Source organism: Ornithodoros turicata, chromosome 4 (assembly GCF_037126465.1).
Source record: "Ornithodoros turicata isolate Travis chromosome 4, ASM3712646v1, whole genome shotgun sequence".
NCBI classification, from domain to species: domain Eukaryota; kingdom Metazoa; phylum Arthropoda; class Arachnida; order Ixodida; family Argasidae; genus Ornithodoros; species Ornithodoros turicata.
The window spans coordinates 80380205-80405152 of NC_088204.1; the positions used below are offsets into that span (position 1 = coordinate 80380205).

The 24948-nt window shown below is 45.5% G+C and overlaps 1 protein-coding gene and 1 non-coding gene across 2 annotated transcripts in view; both read right to left on the reverse strand.

Annotated features, from left to right (window-relative positions):
• Window positions 1–2194: 2194 nt before the first annotated feature.
• Window positions 2195–24948, reverse strand: part of LOC135392074 (meteorin-like protein) — a 56743-nt gene continuing 33989 nt past the window's right edge. Inside the window, exons 4-5 of the mRNA XM_064622726.1 lie at window positions 23304–23360; window positions 2195–4093 (exon numbers count right to left, since the gene is read on the reverse strand). Of these exons, the coding sequence (XP_064478796.1) occupies window positions 3795–4093; window positions 23304–23360 (356 nt within the window). The 3' untranslated portion in view covers window positions 2195–3794. The remainder of the gene's footprint in view (window positions 4094–23303; window positions 23361–24948) is intronic.
• Window positions 14051–14123, reverse strand: Trnav-gac (transfer RNA valine (anticodon GAC)). The gene has a single exon. It is a non-coding gene; the product is annotated as a tRNA-Val (tRNA).

Here is a 24948-nt window from a genome sequence, read left to right on the forward strand (position 1 = left end):
TATTTTTCAGCCAAAAATGGGAAGAAGGGCAAGCCTCACGGTGTTTTTTATGGTCAGAACTCGAAGGTATTTTTTCCGCCATCTAATGCGCCTCAAAAAATGAACTCGCCTAATGCACTGAAGGCCTTCGGTGCATTCGGCGAGTTGGGATTCGGTCTACGGGAAAGACTCAACCTAGCGTGGGGAAAAGACAACGAGTACTCAATTACACAGAAGCTACACTAGTACAATACAACACTTATGTTTGACCTCACTCTTATAAATGTCCTCTGCCTTTCATTGAAACCTGTTCCCACACCTGCACGCATATCCCTATAGAGTTCCCAGAATGAAGAGCGTCACAACCCATTAAAACATGCACCATCAGCCACAACCAGTTCAAAAGCTCGTTAAGGGGGAATTACTTCTTCAGAAGTCTATGGGCGATTTTCGTCCGCACAAAACACGTGAGCGCTCTAAACTATCATCTTAAGATACTGGCGTGTTCTCTTAGCTTTTCTGTAGTCAATGACGTATTTTTTATGGGGACAAGGTTGAGCCGTTGATTTTTAATAAATTAAAGCATGGCGCGTCTCGAACATGTGCTGCCATCTCGATAGAGTCGGTCGCACACTAAAATGTTTGCGAATTCGGACCCAATACAAATCAACGGATAATCCTGGAATTCTACAAAATGTGTCACTGACGAGCAGAGGTGGGCACCCTCGCGAGGCTTGTGAGGGTGAGGGCTCCCTCACCCTCACCTCACCTCACGGAATTTGACGTGAGGTGAGGTGAGGAGCGTCTTTTGGAGCAATGGTTGAGGTGAGGTGAGGAAAAATCTTCCTAGATGACGCTGAGGTGAGGTGAGGTGAGGAAAATTTTCTGAAAAACTTTTTGAGGTGAGGTGAGATGAGGAAATTTTTTCTCCAGAAAGGCTGAGGTGAGGTGGGATGAGATACATTTTCTGAAAAACTTTTTGAGGTGAGGTGAGGTGAGGGAAATTTTGTTAAAATTTTCTGAGGTGAGGATTCCTTTTTCATGTGAGGTGAGGACTTTTTTTTTGTGTGTCGAGAGAAGAAAAGAAAAAAATTTGTCCGAAAATTTTTAGGTGATATGAGGCAAGTTGGCAAAAGGTAGTTGTTAGGGCTGTCTTCTTTACTTTTTTTTTTCAGTGACTGTTGTAAACCGAACGACGCGAGCCGTTGCACTTCACTATCAATAATCGCTGCTTATTGGCTGGTCCTGAGTCCTGACGATGGGTCTAGAGACTCTGGCTGCACATCCCACAAAAAGTAGGGGGCAATACGGGCACGACATTGGGTGCACTGATGACGTCACACTCATACGATTATGATTCACAAAGCTGCGCTTCGATTCGACCACCACTGTAGCGCTCAACCTATCGGATGCCATGCGAAGGCGGTGAACGAGACAATTAGCAATGCAGCTGCCATCCCACTAGCTGATGGCGAGCGGCCATGATATAATGCGTAGGACATGATCCGTAAATAATTTTAGCTATCATCGCCATTCATCAGGTACTCACCGCAGTCGTGGCGCTTTCTGGCCACTGTTGCGCTTGCGCCACAAACACCTAGAGTCACAATCTACCGCTGAAGCAGAGAGTCGGGACCTGATGCTTTAGTCCCGATACTTGCTTTACGCTGCGTACTTTCGTCATTTAAAAAAGTGAGAAGCGTCGACCTTGAGAAGGGAGGGGCACCGTCCTAACTGCAAGTGAGGTGAGGGCGCCTTGAATCCCCTCACCTCACGGAATTTGAGGTGAGGTGAGGGAAAATTTTTTTATGCAAGGCTGAGGTGAGGTGAGGAAAGATTTTTTCAGGAAAGGCTGAGGGGAGGTGAGATGAGGAAATTTTTCGGATAATGTTTTGAGGTGAGGTGAGGCGAGGAAAATTTTCTGAAAAATTATTTGAGGTGAGGGCAGGCGAGGAAAATTCTCTGAATTTTTTTTAGGTGAGGTGAGGGAACTTCTCCGAAAAGTAGTTGAGGTGAGGTGAGGTGAGGACAAACCTCCGTCCAGGAAAATCGAGGTGAGGGCAAAGACCGTGAGGAGTTTTGCCCACCTCTGCTGACGAGGGTAAAGCAAAGAGACCAGACCCACGCTTCTGTATTGACGACATTTTACGCCGTTTCTGAGCGATGTGCGAACAAACTTTCTCTATTGTCTTGCGCCTTAAGATCGAGACAAGGATTATTTCGACAACAAAATAATCTTTATTTCACTCTATGTACACTATGATACAGGTACTCTGTACATCAGCATCTAATCTGCAGATGTTCTGCGCCGCTGATATGCGGCCATTTTAAAAATTGATCTCTGGGCCATCGCAGTTTGAAGGGGGCCACACTTGCAAAGACCAAAAAAGTTTTGTCCATTAAGTACTATCTTTATAGCTCTCTCGCGAGTGTTTTATATATAAGCTATTTACAACGATTTATACACGTTTAATTTCTATTGTTTTCGAGATCATACCAAACATGGGAGAGGTTGTAGCGCTACAAAGCGCTACACAGACATCTTCTGTATTTACAATAAAAAAAAATAAATTGCACTTTATAGCTTCCGAATAATGTCTGTGCTTCTGCGCCCATACCCATCAAAAGGTTCCACTCTGCACAGGCTGTAAACAACCTGTTTGTACTGTTCAGAAAGCAGAGGCACATGAGAACTTGGCACTTGGATATTCAATCGATAATAAGGTGGGTTTCCAGTTCTGAGGCATTGGTCCTGTAGTGTTTTTTTTTTCTGTTTGCTGGATGTGTTAGGACGCATTGCGATTGGAACTGTCAAGCAAATTTCAGCGACTGGGACAAAGTGGTGATGCACCGCACCAATGTTCACGATTATTGTGACAATGGTAGGACATCCCATGCGATGGTGGGAGAATGCCTCAGATGCCATGTACATAAACTGTATCTTGTGAGGACAAAAATGCAAATACAGCAGAGCATAGACAATGATTCTGAGGCTTCAGTCGCTACAGCTTGTCTTTCTCTTCTGAATCCAATGCTGCCAACTGAGATAATTAAACTAAAGACTACAGCTAGAAAATCACCCTTCAAGAGGTTTTGCAAGGCGCCCAAAATGCCACAACAGTGCTTGTGCTTTTCTACAAAGGAGGCGAAGCATACTTGTTTGTACACATTTTGACTGACAAGCAGACACAACCAAATTTCTTAAACAATATTATTTTGACTCAATTCCAGTAATATAATAAGCATGGAGGAAGGAACAAAGGGAGGCACCTGAGGGAATTTGAGAAGAACTTGAGGCAAGAGACAGAGTAAGCTATAAGTTCTAGCTTCTTTGAAGCTAAAAGGGCAAGGGCACTGGTACCCGGAAAAGCCACTGAAGAGCATTTGCACGCGCACTTGTAGAGGAATTCCGAAACTAAGTTTTAAAAGTCTCTGCAGACGACGAAAGGTGACTTCGCAAGTCCCCCCCACTTCTGCTTCACTTGATGATGATGTTGGATGCTGGGGGAGGGAAAAAAATAAGAGGGAGAGATTGATTGATTGACTCGATACAGTGGAATAAGAAGCTTCATCTCATTCCTTCCTCCATTAATATACGTGTGTGCTCCGTTTGCAACGCATAAAAATTTCTCGGTCGTGTTTCCGCTGTTTACCAGTCATGCTTTGCCAAGCAGTCATGCACAAACGTGAAGCTTCAAAAACTCTTTTTTTTTTCGGGATGAAATTCCAGCCACATTGGCCACACAGGTGTGGTCCACAGTTCACAGTCACATATAGCACCGGTGTTCCCGCAGCCATGACACTCCACAGTCTTATCAACTCAACGCGCAGGCTGCCGTTCCTTTCCGCGTCGCTCTGTCCCGCAGTTCTTTCCAGTGTTCCAGGCGAGGAGCGCAGCGCAACGTCGACCGGCCCAAGACGAGCTGACCGACGAAAAGGAAACTGCCACGTCCGGCCCGCGTGCCGCACTTGAGAGGACGTTCCAGAAGGAACGTCGTGTCGCCGGATCCTCGCGGAGTGGAGTCGCTCCGGTGGATTCGCGTGGCACGCACGTGGATCTCCGTGACGTCACGTCGTGTCACGTGCTGCAACCTAGACACGTTGCCTTCGACCACTGGAAAGAGAGAAAACATTTCGGTAAGAGGAAGTAATAGGCCTTGTATCGCCAACTGTAGGATGGGACAAGCGTTAGCTTGCCCACATCACGCTTCAGACCTAATAGACCTTTTAGACCTAATAGACGCTAATAGACCTTGTATCGCCAACTGTAGGATGAGACAAGAGTTAGCTTGCCTTTTAGCTTGCTAATAGACCTTGTATCGCCAACTGTAGGATGGGACAAGCGTTAGATTGCCCATCCTTTTAGACCTTCTAATAGACCTTGTATCGCCAACTGTAGGATGGGACCTTTTTACAAAAGCAAGCGCCACCTGTGGCACGCAAGGGCTCATGGGAACTTAGAGCATTACGAGGCGGCCAGAGACGGAGGTAGAAGAAGAACAACAACAACAACATTCCCGGTGAGCGCAGCAGCAGCGTCAGTCGGGGTAAACCATAACCGAAGCAGACGACAGAGAAGTGTCCCTCAAAGTTCCCATGCTGCTTTGCGCCGCGCGTTTGGTGGCGCGTGCAAATCAGTACAAAGCCGGGACTCTCCGAAGCAGAAATGTGGCCTCACTATTTAAGAAGCAGGAACGTACATAAATAATTGGCAACAAATATAAATACTGATATGTTGAGACTGGGGTTTAATGAGTTGAAGGTTCGTCATGGAATGAATCCGCCAGGTATGCGGGTGACGGTGCAGATGGGTTCATTGCCTCCTCATAATATGATTATGATGTGTTGGGAGTTTAATGGCGCAAAAGCATCTAATATGTCAATATGTCCCCTTCAATTGAGACAAGCTTCTGCAAATAAACTTTTCTAGCATGGGTTCTGCAATAGCGACTGACACTTTGTTGGTTCTAGTTCACTTTTCTAGTTCAGAGAGGAATTGTTCGTCTTTCTGTAGCACATTGTCCACATGCTGAGCAGACATAGGCAGCAGCTGCAGTTGTGTATAGCGGGTAAATACGTCGACTTGTCTGCCCCACTCATTTTCCTGAGATCACTACGTCTGATTTCCTCTTTTGGCATTATCCTCTATAATGCCGTAATTCCAGATATCTCTTGCGCTTTTCGGCGTGGCTGCTTCGACAAGAAGAAGAAAAAAAAAGAGCAATGCATTGTATGCTTGAGAAACCGCAATAATTTACCTAGGCACACTTTGCACCGCGTCTAACAACACGCAACCAAATACGAACCATACCGATCATACGGCATGCTACAGACAATGCTTGCACATCTTAACCGGAAGAGACGCCGAACGCCAGGAACAGGCTGGGATCGGGATTGCCGCCTGTAAAGCCTGATCCCAGGGTTGCTGGTTCAAACATGGCCGAGAACGCAGCCACGCGTTGGCAGGGTACAGGCATACAAGTTGCTTGGACACGTCGCTCACTGTCTTGCCATGCCACGCATGTACATTACCGCTGTGGTTTACGGACAGGCATACACGTAAACGGCTCCATTGTTAAGCATATCTCCAAAATAACGCCTGGTACTCAACCGGACAGCTCGTTTGTAAAGTTTCTTTGCCCTTCGTTTTGACGGGCGTTCGGGCACTCGGATTCCAAGTAGAATCTGGCTTTGCTCGACTCGGTCGTCTCGAACTATACGACGTACAACCTTTTTCTGCACCTTTATCGTTGTCTCTCAAGATCAGAGCTCTCATAAACACCTGCAGGACCGTGAATCATCCGTTATCTCTCTTATCTATACCAGTGGAGGAAAGCGTTAAGTCAATTAGGGACGCGAACCACGCCAGTGCTGTACCTCAAATGCAGGTCGCTTTGAAATAAGGTACTTCTAATTCGTGGTTCGGAAGCTTACAAGTATTTGAATATCACGCATAATCACTTTAGAGACACGAATTGGTAATGATGCGCACGTTGGAAGCGTTCCAATCTGATCTGGCAAAGTGGAGCCCAGGTGAAGCAAACTCGGTGTATGCTGTTTGAATATTCCTGCTATCGGAAGCGTAAAATTTATTTGAAACGGGCAATATTGTTTGATGTTCTGTCGACTGGACGAATAGTCCTGACCTAACCCTCCTATTTGTTACAGTTGCGCTCTAAGAAAAAAATAAAAATAAAAAATAAGGAGTAGAACGGGGAGTAATTGCAGCTTCTAAACCCCTAGTCTGCAATTACTCCCCATTTTAGTCCCCTAACCCGACATTTACTCCCCAGAACTCCAAATTGTCACTGAACTTCGCGAATGGTCTTCCGAATGCAACAGTCTACGTCAATATGTGCCCTCAGTCAATTTGATGGCATAAGGCGGTCTAAACTCAGCCAACGTAGCAATTTAACACCCACACAGAGTAAGAAACAGTTAGCGCAACTTTCTTCACAAATTATGCCCTATGTATGGCGCAAGATTTTATATACATAACTCGATATATCACGGTTGACGGCTTGCTTCAAAGTATTTTCAAGCGTGCACGCGAATTATGTACCTGGAACTCTTACAACAGCGCGTGAAATGCAGTCTCCACTCTGTGACATCCATTTACTCCCGCGCATTTATTCCCGAAGGGGACTATTTTTTGTGGCAATGCATTTAGTCCCCAAAAGGGGTAAAAGTACTCTTTTTTTTTCTTCTTTTTTTAGAGTGTGGGTGTAGTCGTCAGTTCTTTCAATCGCGAAACATCAATTTGAGCACTCTGCGGGTTCCTGTCCTCTTGAGCACACAACGGCGGTTCCGAAACGAACCAATCCAGCCTCTCAGTCTCTCACACACCTGCTAAACGGACCTCGCGACACCAAAAGACGTCTTTTCACGAGCGCAGAGTGGGCAGCCGAATGAATTCACGAAACGAAAGGGGAGATTCGAACCCGTAACACAACGGGTGGCGTCTTTCGTTATTGAGGTCATTGCCTGGGCTTGCCTGCCCTTGAGGAGGAGGAAATGCCAGAGGCCTTTCTTCAGGCAAATCCTTTTGTTGGCGGCAGGTTTTGTGTGCTACGAACATGCTCGAATTCGGGGTGGATTCGGTCCAACACAAAGGCCGTGCAAGAAGGGAGGCGGGCAGGCGGGCAGCCGATTTTTAACGGTGCCTCGTCTATATGGCCGGTTTCATCACGCGGCACCGTATACTCCTCTAGCTTTGTAGTTTGAGCGGAGATTTTTGCCTTTGTTGTGCGGGTGCGCCTGTGTGATTTGGGATCTTGGACTGCTAGAAGATGTATGGATGTACCGGCAAGAAGACGAATACGTCGTTGAACTTGCATTGTCAAAAGGTTACAATGACAAGAGGGATGCATGTATATACGACGCGTACTAGTTTTGGAATTTCGGGCTTGGTGGATAGTTCAGGGTTAGAAAGTATATGTTCCGGTGAATGTGTGGTGTTCATTCATGTTCTGGCATGTGGATTTGCTCGGTGCATTGTCGTGAACGCGCACCGGATGGGGTGTTGATGATTATATGTTTAGCGTGAAAGTTTGTTGTAGTGGAGAGCTGAATGGGTTGATGATTGATGCAATTGATGCAACGGGATAGCTATTTAGGCAACGGACATTTGGAAAAGTTGCATTGTGACCACCGCCATCATCAATGAAAGAAAGCGATATCGAATACAGCTTTCGTTGGAATTTTAACTTTTAAGTGATTCGAATATCTGTTACCAAGTTTCAAAAGCAAGTAAGCATTGCCTGTCTCTTTTAGTGAACACACGTTCCTTTTACAGAAAAAAATAAATAAAAGAATCAGTGCATATGAAGTGGGGATGTACAGATGGCAAGAAGCACCAATAGCGTTGCACCGCGCCCTCAGGCAGCGACGACATTCCAAGTTTGTCTCGCAGAAGACACCGCGGGAACAGCCAAAATGACACATCAAAAAGTGCGAAATGGGCTGTCGTACGGCCAGTGACGAAATACCGAACGGAACTGGACGCCCTTTGTCAAAATGAGCAGACGCCCAATATTATTACGTCACGCAGACGTTCAAATTAGCGGCTGCACGTCCTAACGACAAGCAGACGATCAACTGTCGTCTGCTCCACACCCCGGGCGATGCGGTGGACGTCCGACGAACATTAGCGAATGGAAGGCGTCTTCCCATTATAAGAATGAGCAAAGGCAGCTTTACGACTAAGCTGAAAGCGGCGGTGAACGCCCAGCTTGGCTGGCAACCTGTGGAGCAGTCCAACGCCTGTCGTCTGCAACGCCCGCGTGGTGGTTCGTTCGCAGACGAACTTCACAAACATTCCGCGTTTGCAGAAGGGCAGCCGGGCATCCATGACGTGCCTTTGGGCGTAAACCATCTTCTGCTAAAGTGGTTGCACACCCTTTGGACTTCAGAAGGGGAAAGGGAACTTTTTCCAGAAACTGCAAGGCGGGGGTGTCTATACGTCCATACCACGTGGAATGCAAAGGTGGAGGCTGCGAAATTTTTATCGAGATATTTTTCCTTCCCTTCGGAATGCAGATGTTACATTAGCAAAATGATCGCCTGGCATTCATGATGCAAATATTTAGCTGCCGGAATTGCAGAGCTGCTGCTATAGATCTTAGACCTGTCGAACATATGCGCGATGTACAATAAAAACGATCCCAATGGGCAAGTGCTGGTGTTAACGGAGTATGTCGTCAACATGTTTTGCAAAGCTTCGTGTTCCTGGAAGCCCAGTATAAATTGTGAATCAGCAGGTATTAATCAACTCTGCTTTTGAAGAAGCGAGCCAACCTTCTTCGGCGCTTCAAAAGGGCGACAGCTCTAACTTCACGACGCAAATGCGTCATCTACAGGAATGTACCCCTGTTCCATCTTCTGAAAGCTAGACGGTGTTGGAGAGGGCAGCGGCTGACGACTTCAGATATGCAGCGGACGCCTGTCGGGCACTAGATGTGCCTGGAACTGGGCCATCTCGCTCTATACTTTGCATTGACTTACTTGTTCGATATACAGCGCTAGCCAGAGGCAAGTCACGTCTAATCACGATTTCATTGTCAAGGCACGAGAAATCGGCGCTTTTTCCATAATCTTTCTTTCTGTGATTTACATATTCCGAGCAGGCTTGTACAAGATACTCACAAAAAGTATTCAAGTTAAGTTACTGAGTACCGGGCAAAAAAGTAACTGAGCATAGTATTAAATACCCAGTCTTGAAAAGTATTTAAGACAGACGACACAGTTGGAATTCGCTATCAAAGAAATACGATGGAGCTTGAAGTTGAAAATGGCATTACCCAAAAGTAGTTGTTGTTGGTGGTGGTGGTGGTCGGTTAAATAACCCAAAAGTTTTATTACCTCGCAGGAACTGCTTTTCAATATTACTATCCGACAGCCTGCCCAGTTTTTTTTAAACACATTACGCCCAATACTGCATGAACAGGCGCTGATGCGATCGACAGGAACAGAAACGACAGGATTTGCTGAATTCGTTGTTCTGCTTATCGTTGCTTTAATCAAAAAGAGTTAATATTTTACGTGCAGCACAGCAATATTTACAGCACAGAGCACATTGCCGAGACTGGACAGCCTCCCTTTGGATGCAGTGAAGGTTCCTGGGTCCTTGGGCCCCCGACCAAACAATTCCAAGCCCTGCAGGCGTTCGTGCAGTTTATTTTTTTTTTACAGACACTGTCTATAAGCTGGTGGATGTGCTGAGACTGTGATTTCACTGCGACAAACACGTGACGTATATGTGACACGCGACCACTGTTTTCTTTTCATTTTCACCCGTTAACTATCATTTTCTTTGCTTCACTGGAGTAGCCGGCTATCTTCGTGAGCGCCATATTCACCATCATTTTTTCATTGCACGAAAACCAAACGAAACCAGAATCCTTCGCTCCGCCCCCCACAGTGTCACGCGCAGAGAAGTATCTTCAAAGTAGCTTGGAGAATGAGCAGAAGTTATTGGAAAAAGTATTGAAGTTAGTATTTAGTAAATACTGACATTTGAAAATATACTTGAAGTAGCTTTGAAAGGTCAGTCTCGTGTTACACCTGAGTACGGGTCTTCATATAGGATATATGGTCTTGAAACATCGAAAATGTACCTGGCGCCACCAAGTTATATTCATTAATTAAATGAGTAATTAATTAATTAATTCAAGATTAATTAAATGCTCGCAGAGTATGAACATATAAGCGGTGCACAGATGGAGCGAGGGGAGCAGGAAGATATGAGAGACAAGGAGGGGGGGGGGTCTGTACGTATCTGGGGCTCACTTCGTGGGGAATTGTGCCGACATCTAACCGAAAAAAAAAATAATGTAGATACGAAGGCAGAAAAAATAGGCGATGTCAAGTTGCCGATGGTGAGTAAATCAAAGAGTGATATTAAACGGTCGGAACAACTTTTTTATTTACACGTAGTAAACAAGACTTTCGTGCACGAGACTGCATTTCTTCAGGTTACAAAAAATATAAACATGGTACAGGCACATATATATATATACAGTTGACGGGGAGTTCTGGCATGAGAGGGTTGATGGGAAGGATGCAAACAGAGATAAAAATCAAAAGAACATAAATACAAAAGCAGGGGTATCAGAGAAAGTAACAGGTCAAAATGCTCCACACAAGAGCCTGATTCCACCCCACGCCCACCCATTCCTCAGCACGACTATATCATAGTCATATATCATAGTCATAGTTTTACGATGCAATACTCTCAGCAAAATGTGGCACAGCTGAATAAGCATGAAAAATTATCCCGTCCCACGTGCACCGCATTCCTGCATAGCTTCCACGCGTCGAAGAGGTTAAGATATCCTCTCGATATATGATCAGAAATACGCGAAGCAACAAAACAATCACGCCATCTATCTAACTCATCCACGAGGCAGCAGCTCTCTGGTTGCAAGGTGCACGAGAATGTCAATTTATCCGAAACTTGTTTGTACAACCTCGCCGCCTTTGCCAAGTGAGACTGGTTTTTCAGTCACAAAATTTGCAAGCAATGACCGTGCGAGGTATTGCATCGGCGATGGGTGAATAGATAAGAACTGTGCAATGGGAACGGTCCCTTCCAGTGCCATTAGGATAAAATCGGAATCTATACATCGAGGACTTTTGCTTGTTTTATTCCGTATTACGGCTCATATCTTGGGTTGTCATCGCGTAGATCTTCGACATCATTTTGGGAGTACGAAGCTACGATCTAAGCACCATTTCGAGGAACGAAACTCGGATAGAAAAAAAAAGAAAAAAAAAAGGCTACAGCACCACTTTTTTTTTTATTCGGTGTTAGCGCCGCGATGCAACAGTGGCTATGAGAGGCGTACAGACGTGGACACATGGAGAGAGGACAGCAGGAAGGAGTGGGGGACAGGGGGATTATGGGGAGATCGTCATGACCGTTCTTGGGCACCAATAAAACATTATTATTAGTGTGCGTCCTGGGCCGACTTCAGAGAGAACTGTGCTGACATTGCACCATTTTTGTGAATACAACTATAGGATGCGCCTAAGTATCCTATATCCAACGATGTTTGTTGTTTTGAGTTTGAGTTTGATTATATATATATATAAAAAAAAGAAGGAAGATATTGAATTCGTCACCCGACGAATTCTGCTACTCCCACAAAGAAAATGAAATAAATGTTTTTTTATGTTTATCACATCACCGTCACCTACCCGCCATCACCGTTTTCGAGATTGTGATTAGGACGGCAACTGTAAGCTCTATATGGCAGCATTTAAAAACGAAAGAAAAACAGGCGCTCAGTCTGCTGCGCTCTAGAAAACGCACAAACGGACATAATTTCAAAGAACTCTTCGCGTTTGAGGCCTATACGTGTCTGTGTCGTCCCTGATTGTGGTCTGCCTCGGCCAATCTTCGTTGTTTACGTCGGACATAATTTATTCATAGTGGTAGGAGTAGAGATACCCAGGTACAGCTCCGGTCAAACTTAATAATAACACTGGAAAAAATGTGGTCTCGTTCCCCAGCGCGATTACAGCAACCCTTGGGCCCATGAGGAAATCTTAATTGAACAAAATTATTCTGTTAGTTTAACAAAAGGGTTTTGTTCACTTAATATTCCCTCAGTGCCCCAAGGGTAGCGGTTATCGAGCTGGGAAATGAGACCGCATTTTTTCCAGTGTTATTATTAAGGTTGACCGGAGCTGTACCTACACTTTATTTTCTCTCCGACTAGTATATGTACTCAACCAAAGAATGGGCCGTCCTCGGAGGCTTAGTGGGTATATAGCGTGTCCGCCTAGCGATCCCAAGATCGCGGGTTCGAACCCCGCCGTGTGTCAGGTGGGAAAATTTGATCCACAGACCCGACTTGACTATACCACCCGCTCGTGGGTCGTAGTCAAGGTTTCTGCTGAAGACTGGGATGATGGTGGTGAGTTCGAATTCATCGGCTGTGCTGTCTGAGGTTTTCCCTGGGTTTTCCGAAGACTTTCCAGACGAATGTCGGTACAGTTGTCCCTGAAGTCTGCCCAGGACGCATACTAACCCCCCTGTCCCAACCCCCCTCCTTCCTGCTGTCAGAAGAAAAAAGGAAAAGACCCGACCACTGGACAGCCGAATTATTAATAGTATACGTAAGAATGGCACGATAATGTAGTTCGTCACCCCCCTAACAGTGTTACTCCGCCTGGGGAAAATTATACGACACTGGCGCCAGGTGTCGCCGAAAACATTGCTACTCCCGCCAATAAGAACGAGCAAAAGGGCGGGGTTTAAAAACGTGCCGTTCTTGCGTAGAACACGACTATATAGCCCCGAAGGCTACACAAATGAAGCCGTTGCGTGGCGCCCTCTACCTTAAAGACGCCGCTTATAGCCGTGTCACACCCTAACCGCCACGCGACTCTTCCGATATGCAAATCGCAGACGACCCGCGCTGTTCCTCTATACGTACGAACACCCTTTTTAATCTTTCTTCCAATTTGCATTTGTTGGCGCTCACTCGACCTTCTGCACCGCCGACACTTAACCCCAACACGTCATTATCTTCCACCAAGAAGAAATCTGTCCGGGGTCACTGCTGTACAAGAGAGATCACCGTTTCAAGATATATGAACAGCTATAGACCGGTCTTTCGGTGAGAACGAGTATACGAGTATACAAATCGGAGTTTTATGCGGCCGCCCAATCAGGACGCGCCTTAGATATAACCGCCCCCGACTGAGCGTTTGACCCTTGCCGAGTGGTTTGCATGCGATCAACGGAGCATTCCGTGTGTGCTTGGAATGGAGGTTGCGCCGAGAGTTTCGGAATAATATGACAGCAGAGGGCAGTTGCCGTGTGAGGGTTTTTCGGCAGCAGCCGACATACTTTGTCTATTCTATATACGGTCATACTTTGAGTATTGGCAGTGGTATTAGAGTTACAGGTGTCGTATATATTAGCAGATACTGTCGCATGTAAGGACAAACAGGACAAGCGAGATCATCTCTCGGTTATTCCATCGCGTAATTTTCCGCCGGTGTAGACTTGTTTTTGTTTTTGTTTTCGTCCAGAACTTGAAAAGACTCTACAAAACGCGATGAATTGCCGCTTAGGGGTTGATATTGTTGTTAAATTCCAGTATGTAGGTAACTCCGGAAAACAGTGAGTTTTCTGGAGCGCATTTTATAGTCAATATGCGTCCTGGACCGACTTCAGGAACAATTTGTCATCGACGTGCAATTGCAAAGGCTATCGGATAACCAGACGGAGCACTCTGCCGGCTGTGAAGATCCGACAACGAAATACCTTTCCTGATTTGACTCGCAAAACGTGTATTCACGAGCCCAGCAGATCGTTGCATAGTATGCAAGTAGATGAGCGTGGAAGGTACTTTGAGGATGGGCGCAGCCAGGTGCAACATATGTGCCTCTGTATCAAGAGAAGTTCTCAAAATTCAATGCAGTTCAATGTTGAAGAAAGTCATCCTTTTACTTGCGCCATTGATGGTGATCAACATCATAACGTCATAAACGCTTCCAACTGATTCAACGAGGCCGATTAAGAATCAAACGATGAAAGATGAAAGTCACTGAAAAGGTTAGCCAGCTGTAGGGATCGAACCCACATCTTCTGGATTGTCGGTCCAGGGCTCTACCAATTGAGCTAAGCTAACACGCCTCTCCCGTGACTTTCGGGGTGCGTCATCTGAAGGGACGACAAACCAGACACTCACTCTCAGTCACCCTCCTTTCACTCTTACATTTTTGCTCACTCATACACACATTCATACGACGGAAATCGACGCAAGCGGCACCTGTTGAACAAGAGATAAACTGATGTTACTGATAAACTGATGTTTCTGAGGCTGGAACAACATAGAATCTCTTGTTAAGAATCAAAGAACGTCCAGAAGGATGCTCCCCCTGCTGAAAGCGTTCACCACGAAACGAGCCAGCTCCAAGAAATCAAACGGTTCGTTAGCTCTCTCTCACTGACCGACCCGTTCATTGGCATCTGACTGTCGTGACAGTTTCCGATGCGGTCCGTACACTCCTCGCAGCAAACGCTCCGCAAATTGGGGATCTGTCGTGCGTGTCTGTTTTTATTCGGTTCGCTCAGTCAGGCCCGTCACTAATGCGAACTTAAGCCGACAGGTGCTGTTCTTTGTTATGAGCGAACAACAAAAGTCCCCCCTCCCCATCACAGGTGCTCGGTCGGTTGGCACGTCGGCCTTGGAGGCGTGCTTCCCCGGAGCGGTCGCGACCTCTTCCAGGGGAGAACCTGATGGCGCGCGTGGATCGGTTAGTGTCACTTTTCGCTTTGTGTAAACAGATTTGGCGAGGAACAACGTGTAGTTTCGACAGCGTATACAGCTGAGCGTAAAGGATGTGTCCGGGTTTTTTATGTGAAGCTACAAGAACGACGAAGAGAAAAGTGACCAACGAGTAATTCACGAAAAAAAAAAAAAAAAAGACAATGAGTGCCAGCGGGAGGACCTCGATATTCCCCGTTGCGAAATCCCCGATCTCGAAATTCACGTTCTCGAAACAATGAAGATCAAGGAGAATGAAAGATGAAAGTCACTGAAAAGGTTAGCCAGCTGTAGGACTCGAACCCACATCTTCTGGATTACCTTCTGGATTAAGGATGGATCAAGGATTCTGGATTAACCGAATGCTCGATTGTTTCGTAAGATGATATGCCGTGTTTAAAAACAGGACATCACTATATTTAACCACTCAAGTTCGCGGGTTGTGGGTGTCTGGCAAGGTCGTTTTAGCGAACGAAAGCGGCCGTTAGGCTTAGCAGGGCGACGGAACAGAACGTTGGTTAGTTTATTATCAGGTTAGTCAAAAAGTTCGGTGTTTGCATTTCTGTGTCCAGGTTAGTCTAAGTTCGCCGTTGGCAGTTCCCCACGTGTGCGACTGCGCATTTTATAGTCAGATAACAGTTATTTGCGGTAGCTTACTTTGCAACGGGGATTTCGATCACTTGTATGTATCGGTCACGGTGGGTTAGTACCTAACGCGACCGCTTCCGGGGTTTATTCACGACGGCGTCACTAGCAAGGGAGCGCCACAATCGACGCCATGATGATGATGGTCCAAACTGTCCCGACTCTCATCGTTATTCCGTTCACCGTTCATTTGATGTTTCAATGTTTTTATACTGTGTGCATGCTCCCAAAACACTTTCCGCGTAATTTTCACATTTTTCACGTTATCCGTCTTCTGCGAAGCGTGCTGGACGAGGAAACCGAAACCGAAACCAAAAACTAAGCGTTGGAGCTACACCACGAAGGCGGTCTCGCCTTTTCGGAAACTAGTGTCTTCTATAGAGGGATGACGTCAATCAATACACCATACTAGTTCCAAGATTGCAGATTCGAAAGCGCACGCGGATATGCCAGCTCCCAGGTGGCGTGGTGGTGCTACGGACCGACCACTGTGACGTCGCTCACGACTGTATAGTTGCCTGACATCACTTCCAAAACTACCAACCGCTCCAACCTCCAACGATCACAATCCTGTTTACCCCGCCGCTGACCATGTCCCAGATACGTCTCGTCGAGCACATGATACGGATATGCTCCGCGTGTTTCTCCCGCACACCTGTCACGCACAGAGAATCCATCGTCTTGACGACTTTCGCACTCCACTCGTTATCGGACACGACAAGTTCTGTGGGGAGTGGGGGAGAAGGACGGTCTCATTTACGGACGTTAGATGGATTGTAAAGCTACATGGAGTGGCTAGTGGATGGACATGTACGGAGAGAGGGAGACCGGTTCTTCCGAACGAACGAGACGGAAGATAATCTGGCGCCAATGGTGGAATTCCGCTGGATAGACAGGCACGTTATGATATGGATGTTTCCAGACTGGAATTTCTATTTCTGAGGGGTGGTCTCGAAATGAAGAAAAAAATGCTTTTTTTTTCTTCTTTTTTTGTTTTTGTTTAGGGGGGTTAAAGAAACGTTTGAGGAATTTGTCAGTCAACCAGGTGGATAGATCAGAGCGTGCTGAAGGCTGGGACGTGCTGTGTTCGAATCCCGCTACAGCCCGTGGTGTCTCTGATGTCTCGATTTTCCGTCCGGGAGCTTACAGACGGATGTCCGGTGCAGTTCCCTCTAAAGTCTGCCCCAACAACGCTCTCTCCCATTCCATCCCTCTGTTCTCTCTCCATCTCTCAGTGTCTGTATACGTCGCTCATAGCCACAGTCGCTTCGCGGTGTAAACAGATGTTTTTTTTAGAAAATGCGTGCGACATAATTTTCATCTCACTATGACAGCTCCCTGCGAAGATGAGAAACGGAGCAATGGGAACAATACATAATAATAAATGACAAAAGGGAACTACAATTTATTAATATTTTACTGTATAAAAATGCTTACTGTATCGATCGTAACAGGTTACTGGTCACCTACTGCCACTACCCCTACACCTGATTAAAAAAAAAAAAAAAAATGCACGTCGAAAAATATTGCGGCACGTCTACCGAAAAGCTTTTTTTAAAAAAAATGGCCAACGGCGACAAATACTAATGGCATGAGCGTCAATAAGGACAAAATTACACGGGCAGACGTTTTTAAACCGCAGGCTAATTGGACGGAGTTAAGATTTACATGTGTGATAAGGGCGTGTTTACCCTGGGAGCGTCGCCGCCGCCGTCTAGGGAGGCCTCCAGGACCTTATCTTGCGACACATCCAAAAATTGCGACCCGCTCCATAATAACTGCACCTCACACATTCCGAAAGATGGCAGCCAATAAGCGATGGAGTCCACTGATAAGAGGGAAATAGCCTCTGACACCGGCAGACTGCAGTGTGGACGGCCCAATATATTGGACGATCTGCCCTTTGGATATAGGCGGAATAGGTTGTTCAGATATAAATTTGATTGTGATAGCTGAGAAGCTATTACTTAAATCGGTGATGTTATCGATCGGGCGCGTGTTACAGTGTGTGTGTGTGTACTTATGAAGCAATATGGTGTAACCTTATTGAGTTGTTTCAATTTTCGTGACATTTATATCGCTGTTAGATGACTATTAAGTTACTTTTTATGCTGGTTCCGTCTTTCGTTGTACTTTTTTTTTTCCTTTCCGAACGAAAGTACGAAATTAATCGACAGCCATAGACATCATCATCCACCCTTTATCAGGATACAACAACTACTACATTATTGCGAGATGATGATGATGATGGGATGATGTTGTTGATGATGACGATGATGGGAGTCTCATCACCAGAGGCGATACTCTATTCCATTGCTGGCGGTGATGTATAGGGAATGAAATAATGATCCCCTTCACAATAAGGATCGAAGTCCTATGGTGTCCAGAAAGGTCAAAAGAGCTTTGAGGGCAGAGCATAGGTGGGCTAGATTTGGCCAGGGACCTAGCAATTTTGAAAGAGAGAGAGAGAGAGAGAGAGAGAGAGAGGAGGAGGAGGAGGAGGAGGAGGAGGAGGAGGCGAGAGTCCAGCTGATTAAGACACCCCGAGAGTGTGGTTGGTGAATTATCGGGATACGATTGACCCGTGACTTGATGAAAGCGTGACATGGCAATAACGAATGTATATAGCCCAATATTGCGCGATGTACATGCTACTACGTATTCACCCAACCTTTTGCAGGACATACTTTGCTCACTTCCCGGAATCGGAACAGTCGCGTGTGATTTAGGCCGTATATTGGAGGAGAAACGGCTTATAAGGAGATAATCTGATCCGTACTGAATATCTTATCTCCCATATACAGAGTTCTCTGGAAAACGTGACTCTGACTGGTTGATGTAGATAACGAAGAAATGCAAAACGTTGCCACTATATACAGATAGGCAAACTTGTAGGTTTACTTGTTGTTGCCATTAGTTTACCGAATGCCGCTCTAACTCAGCAAGCGTTGGACATAGAGAAAGAGCACTTCTCCCTCTCACTAACTCACTCTCAGCTTTCCTTCTCACCCTTCCTCCTTACGATTTTTATCCATCGCACGAGAAAAACTACGACCAACACGGCCGACCAGAAAGCGATATACCCCGGTGACATTTATACCATCCATATAGCCTGCACACATGGGTGGCTCCTGTTTCTCTTTATCTCTTTCCATATTTTTTTTTTTTTTTTCAGCGAAGCGCACAAAAAGGCAACGAACCACAGATATGGCTGTTAACTATGACGCAATAGCACTATCTTTGCCTCCACGGAAGCTGGAAGAGACGGAGGGATGACATCGGCCAGCTGCGCAGATCGACGCGTCTTATTAAACGAAATAAAAATAAATAAAGCTTTTAAGACGACGACGACGATTTTCACGGAGTAGGCACCTCCCTTCTCCACTGCGCATGCGCGCGATGCGACGGTTGTGACCTCTGCAGGGAGTGGACGGTTTTACGAGCACTGCTTATCTCTGGTTGCGTGCGTGGGATATCGTCACGAAAAAGGTGGAACCTTCACTTTTGATACATAGTATCTGCGAGATCTTTGGCAGACAGACGGGATGACATGTTTAAATGCAATGCGTGGGTTTTCAGGAGAGTTCCAATATCAGAAGTCACGTGATGCAGTATTCGTCAACCATTGGGGTCGCCGAGGCTGGTTGCGGGCCCATCTACTCTACTCGAAAAAAAAAAAAAAAGCTAGGTGGCTTCGAACCTTATGACGTTCGAGATCGGTTTTATGGTTTAACTTTCTTTCTATTCAGTGCTGACACCGCAAGTCAACTGTGGCTATAAGTGGGGAATGGACGTGGAGAGATGGAGAGAGGACATAAGGTGGAAGGAGTGTGTGACCGGGGCGTTAGTATGCCTCCTGGGACGACTTCGAGGGGCACTGTGTCGACATCTCTCTGGATGTGAACATATATAACATGTTCACATCACATGCCTGGTATTCACAAAAAAAACGTGACGGTTTCTTCGTTATACTCTACTCTGGTGATCTATGATAGCTATCGGATATCTACCACAATTTTAAGAAAGAAGTGCTATCATACTCCGTAGATTAGGCTTGTTATGTTAGGACGGTTGTTATATTAGGACGATATGTTCTTAACAGTTCCCTACACATTTTATATAATTTGTGGTCTAGGCTGATAAGTTCTCCCGCAGCTTTCAATTAAAGAACATGTTATCACAAGTATGAAATTATATCCGATTCCTATATTAAAAAGGAATGTTGTATAATTTATATATGGTTTCAGCTTTTACAGTCTGCGCTGCTACGCATACTCGCTTCAAAAAAAAAAAAAAAAATAAGAAAAAATAAAATAAAATAAACGTCACAAGCTATCTTACGCGGTATCTAATAACCATCCGTCGAATGAAACTGCTTTCCATCAAATTTGACATAAATGACCGCTAGAGGGCGTTTAACCCATGTCACGCATCGACCGTGCATGTTCTCACGGCTAAAACCCTCTCCGCTCACAGTCAGATCCACCAGAGGGCCTTCCCACCAAGCGCCAAACCGTGTCGTAGCATACATACTCACTGAGGACGACAACGCAATCTCGCCCCCGCTGTCAACCGCGGCTCATCCCATGCGCGCAGAAATGCACACAAACACATAGCAGACGACGACGACGACGATGATGATGACGATGCGTCCTTCTGCCATCATCCATCATCCGTCGGTATACCACGCTTGGCAGACGGCTCCCCAAGGTTGTGAGAAAATGGTCCCACTTTCGAGCGGAGATATGACTAAGAGCAAAGAGCGACGTATGCGTACCATACAGTGTCTCTTTGACGAATGGCCCTTCTTCTTTAATTTCGTCGCAAGGTGTTCGCGTTGTCTTATTTAGCCATTTATTTTTATTCCGCGAGGTAGCGCAGTCGTAACAGATGTTCGAAACCTACTTCAGGACAGGATGTCTCTTTGTATGACAGAAGATTAACGTAGTGTTTCTTTCTTCCATAAAACTTTCTACCATCTCTGTTTCGGGCATTCGAAGTGCACTGAATTGATGGAACACAGAGTTGCCAAACCAGGGGCGTAGTTAAGAACAGTCGGAGGGCAACCATTTCTTGATGTAGTCCTCTGTTTATACTGCTCGAGAAATTTTCTGTCCACGGCTTTGTTTCTCAGAACTGTTCTAGGTTTTAAAACACCAGTCGTTTCACGTTATCCTCTCAGTCATTATTATCGGTATCATTATATTCGTCACCTATATTATCGGTCGCAAAAGTTGTGCTACGATACCGATAAAGGACGTACAAAATGATACAGAGATGTGCCGTGTGCGGCTCTTATTACCTACTAAATCTTCTGTTTAGAAGAGCTAAAGAATCAGCCTTTTTATTTATATATTTTTAATTATTACAGAAACGTATCCAAGCAATTGGCAACAATGTGCATAATCGTGATCACCTGATCCGCATTTTATACAGTCAATATTCCATCCATCGCACCTCTAAGGGAGACCAAATCCAGTGATCCGGATCAGGTGATCGGATTCAATGTATACAAGTACATTACACACACGGTTCCCAGAGGATCGAGTGGAGTGAAAACGTTTCTCACGAGCTCTGCCTTTGTTACGATCTTGTTACGACTTTGTTACGACGCATGACACGTATTTGACGCTCGCGTTGGAAAGGAAATACTAGTGTATTAAGTTACGCAAAAGTGAGCTACGCGACGAAAGTCTTTCAGCCTGAACGTGACTTTGTCTTGGGAGCGACGATGCATATTAGCTGCGTGACCATGCCCTCGCACAATCCCAGCACGTTATATAGCTATCAGCTTCCGAATCGTAGATCTGCCAAAAGCCGGGTATATTATACGTCTAGAATGAATTAGGTTCGAACAACACAAGCTGAAAAAGTAACAACAATATTTAAACGAGCGTTACTACGCGGAACAAGAACGCTTTGCAAAGGCGTTAGAATTAATTATTACAATGTTTCGTAATTTCAATATATTCAAGACGGTCTAGATATATATTCAATGCTTTTATATTCAAGGCGATCTTGAAAGAAAGGAAAGCTCGCGTCCTTGTGGCAATCGGCTAAAAGCGCATGTTCAGCTCCGTCATGAATATCACTGAGCCACGGGAAGTTATCCTATCCTAGTTTCACCTAGGGACCCAACCCAACCCAACCCAACCTAACCTAACCTAACCTAACCCAACCCAACCCGATCTTTACCCCACAGAAACATTTACCCTATACGACAGTGTTCGAAGCGTGCTGCAAACCACGGTACAGCAAACACACCAGGTTCCGCTTACGAGGAGCTTGAGTGACCGTGTATTCACACGAGCGATATCCTCACGGAATATTCTAGTGGAAGAAAAAGTGAAAACGCTTCCTCACAGAGCCGAAGTTCCGTCCCGTGTTATGTTGAGCATTCGCACGCTGCGGAATATCGGGAGTGGCGTATACGTACTGCGCATTTAGCAGACGACACTTAGCAGACGACACCGTCAGCGTCTTTTCCTGTCGTCTGCTACGGAATATCTTGTCGTTGCGTCGCAGGATATTCCCCTGCGACTGACATGGTTATCAGTGTAGGTGAAGACACGACGTTACCCGAATGTTCTCGATATCCGTACTTCTAGTATCCAGAGGGAGTAACACTGTGGCGGAGAAGAACACATACGGGCTTGGTCTGTCCCCTTGATTCCAGGAAACCCGTCCGTGAGAATCGCGGAAAGAAACGATAATAGGAGAGATTTATTTGCATAACTGAAAGAGCGTGCTCTCACCACAGCATATACCCAACCAGACTGACCACGCTTTTTGTATTTCCATACCCGCTCCCGAGGCTCCAGAATGAAAAACCCTCAAAGAACCCACGCACGCATCATCATCATCATCCTCTGTGTGTGTGTGTCCCGGAGGGAAAGCTGGAGTATACGCGCGGTTCGAACCTTAATTCTCACGATCCCAACAATGGCTCCCAACTCCCGTGTGACGTTCCATCCAAGCTTACGGTTTCTATATAGACACAGTATTAAGTTTACAGACGAGCTAACTGCGTGTGTATATCGCTGTCGGGTCGGTCGGGGTCCCGTGGGATGGAGGGACCACGGCGTAATGTGTTACAAGCACGACACGGCGACTGGGCTATAGGGTTAACGCGGAGGCGGTGAATAAACTCTTCCCACGCTCCTCACATGTTGGGGACGACGGACTCGTGCTCTATACACAGCGTTTCTCATGCGAGCTGCGGGTTAATTTTAGAACGATCCGTATATATTACGTAACCTTGCAACCATATTTGCAACAGTGTCTTCTGCGCTGGAACTATGTCGTTTCATTTTTTTAAAACGTGTGTCCGGAACTATACATATACTTCGAGATATTAATTTAGGTTATCCCGTACAAGTTGATTGATTGATTGATTGATTTGTAAAAGAAAAAAAAATTGAGATGCACATGCGCAAAAATACACAAAAAAACAGAGCGTCACAAAGTGTCAAAGAGGTCCGTCAAGACGAGGAATTGCACAAGGGCGCGCATGGCAGGTATGAGCTGATTTCCGGGCCAGCACCCTAGAACCTTATCGGTGGAGTATGGCCCGTACAAGTTAGTGCTTGACATTTTCGGGTAAATTCCACCAGCTATGTGTGTCTAAGAACCGAACTGGTGTTTGCTCTGGTCGGCTAAACGGCTTTTTTCCTCCCAAAACTACGTCCTGACTTGGCGAACAGTAAAAGTAAGACTCAGAACCACCTTCTGCAGAGTTGGTAGGTTGCGCAACAAATCCGACAACACAACATTATATAGATATCTCAGAACTGGGCCCTCTCTCGTAAGCCACGAGTATTTTCCCGCATCTTTTCGGATGAGCGCGTGGTGCTATTTTTTAAGCGAACAATATAATGTCAGCGACAATATACTTACCGAAATCGCTGGAGCAGTAAAGATGAAGAAGTTCTCGATCCGAACACGGTCGGCATTCTGGAAAGATAGGAGAAGGAACGTGTAAGACAAACCACGAAAATAAAATGCTCGAAACCATCCCGTATACTAATTCCTGCATACCGGGACCGAAGCGTGGGATCTTCCGATATATATAAAGCGAGCGTTTGTAGTGAAACGAAAAATTAATCTTCGAGAAAAGCTACATGGGAGATAATCAGATAAACCACAGGATGGGTCACGGTCAAGTTTTTCGATAAATTTTGGAAACTATACATATACCTCATTTGTCTTGACTTTGCCTAGTATTCGAACCAACTATGGCTACTTTTCTTTCCAGTATTTCGCGGCCAAAGTTTGGAACTCGCTTCCACCTTATATTCATACTTGTATTTCGTTAGTGGTTCTCAGGAAGATGATTCATGATTATTTCATGGGTGAAAGCGCTGTGTAATTGTCGTTGGTGCTTTACATATCAGGTGTTGACTCTTCATGTTGTTGATATTGGTGTTTTCTTCTTTGATCGAAAGGTCCTGGTCCTGTATGAGTCGTTTGTAATACTAATTATTATTTTTTTTCTTTTGTGTTTCCTAGCGATCACTGTCGTGTGTCAGCTTGAGTTGTATGCATACAATATTGGATCAATTCCACGCCTATGGCGTTTGATCCTTCTAAATCGTGCCGTATAATGCATTCAATTTCTTTACCCCATTTTGTATGGCATTACCTCTGTACAAACTGTAAAATAAAACATTTGAACTGAACTGAAACTTAAAAAAGGCGCTTTTGTTAGTTTTTTTTAAGCATGACATACACTTTTGTTCCGATACCTTCCCGCCAGACAGCGGGTTTTCACTTCAAAGCGCGTTACTGCCTCCCCGACAGTTGGAGAAAATGGTAGAATGGGCCATTGACAAAGAGCAATTTCTTGAGTTACAGAATGAAATCGAGTTTTTTTTTCAAAATTTTCGTCAAAACGGTAACGTACTGACAAAAAAGAAAAAAGAAAGAGCTTCCAACGAGCCCTTTAATGGGCAGCCCAGCACAAAGGCACCAGTGGTATACTTGAAACAGTGCTCGATGAAGTGCTTTATCTTTGCATACCTCTCGTTCACGCGTGTCCATTCTTCAATAACCAGCGCAACCACATTATAAACGCGAATAAAATTGGTTCTGGAAAGGGGCAATAAACGCCATCAGGTTAAAAGTAATCCTTCCCGATCTTGACACAAATGAGCCTGTTAGGTGGTCGTCTCCAGACTTCCGCGACGCACAGCTGCAAAGGCTGCTCAAATATTTTGACTAATTGGGGCCACTTAACGTTCCACTTAGGAGGTCCCCTTTAAAAATAAGGACTGTAGCCGAGAACCCGTTTTGACTCCTATATGCCAATGCAACGTGGACACAGGATCAGAGTGGCGTCTACAACGCTTCTTGCTTTTCCTTGCACAAGTTTCGTCGCAGAAAATGTAAATACATTCTTAGTCTCTGTTAGCGCCACGAGGCAACTATTGCCATAAGCGCTCTACGGACGTGCACAGCAGGAAGGAGCGGAGACCCAGTGTACGTCCCGGGCCGACTTCGGGGGGAACAGTGCCGACATACGTGGAATCTGAGGGTTTCAAAT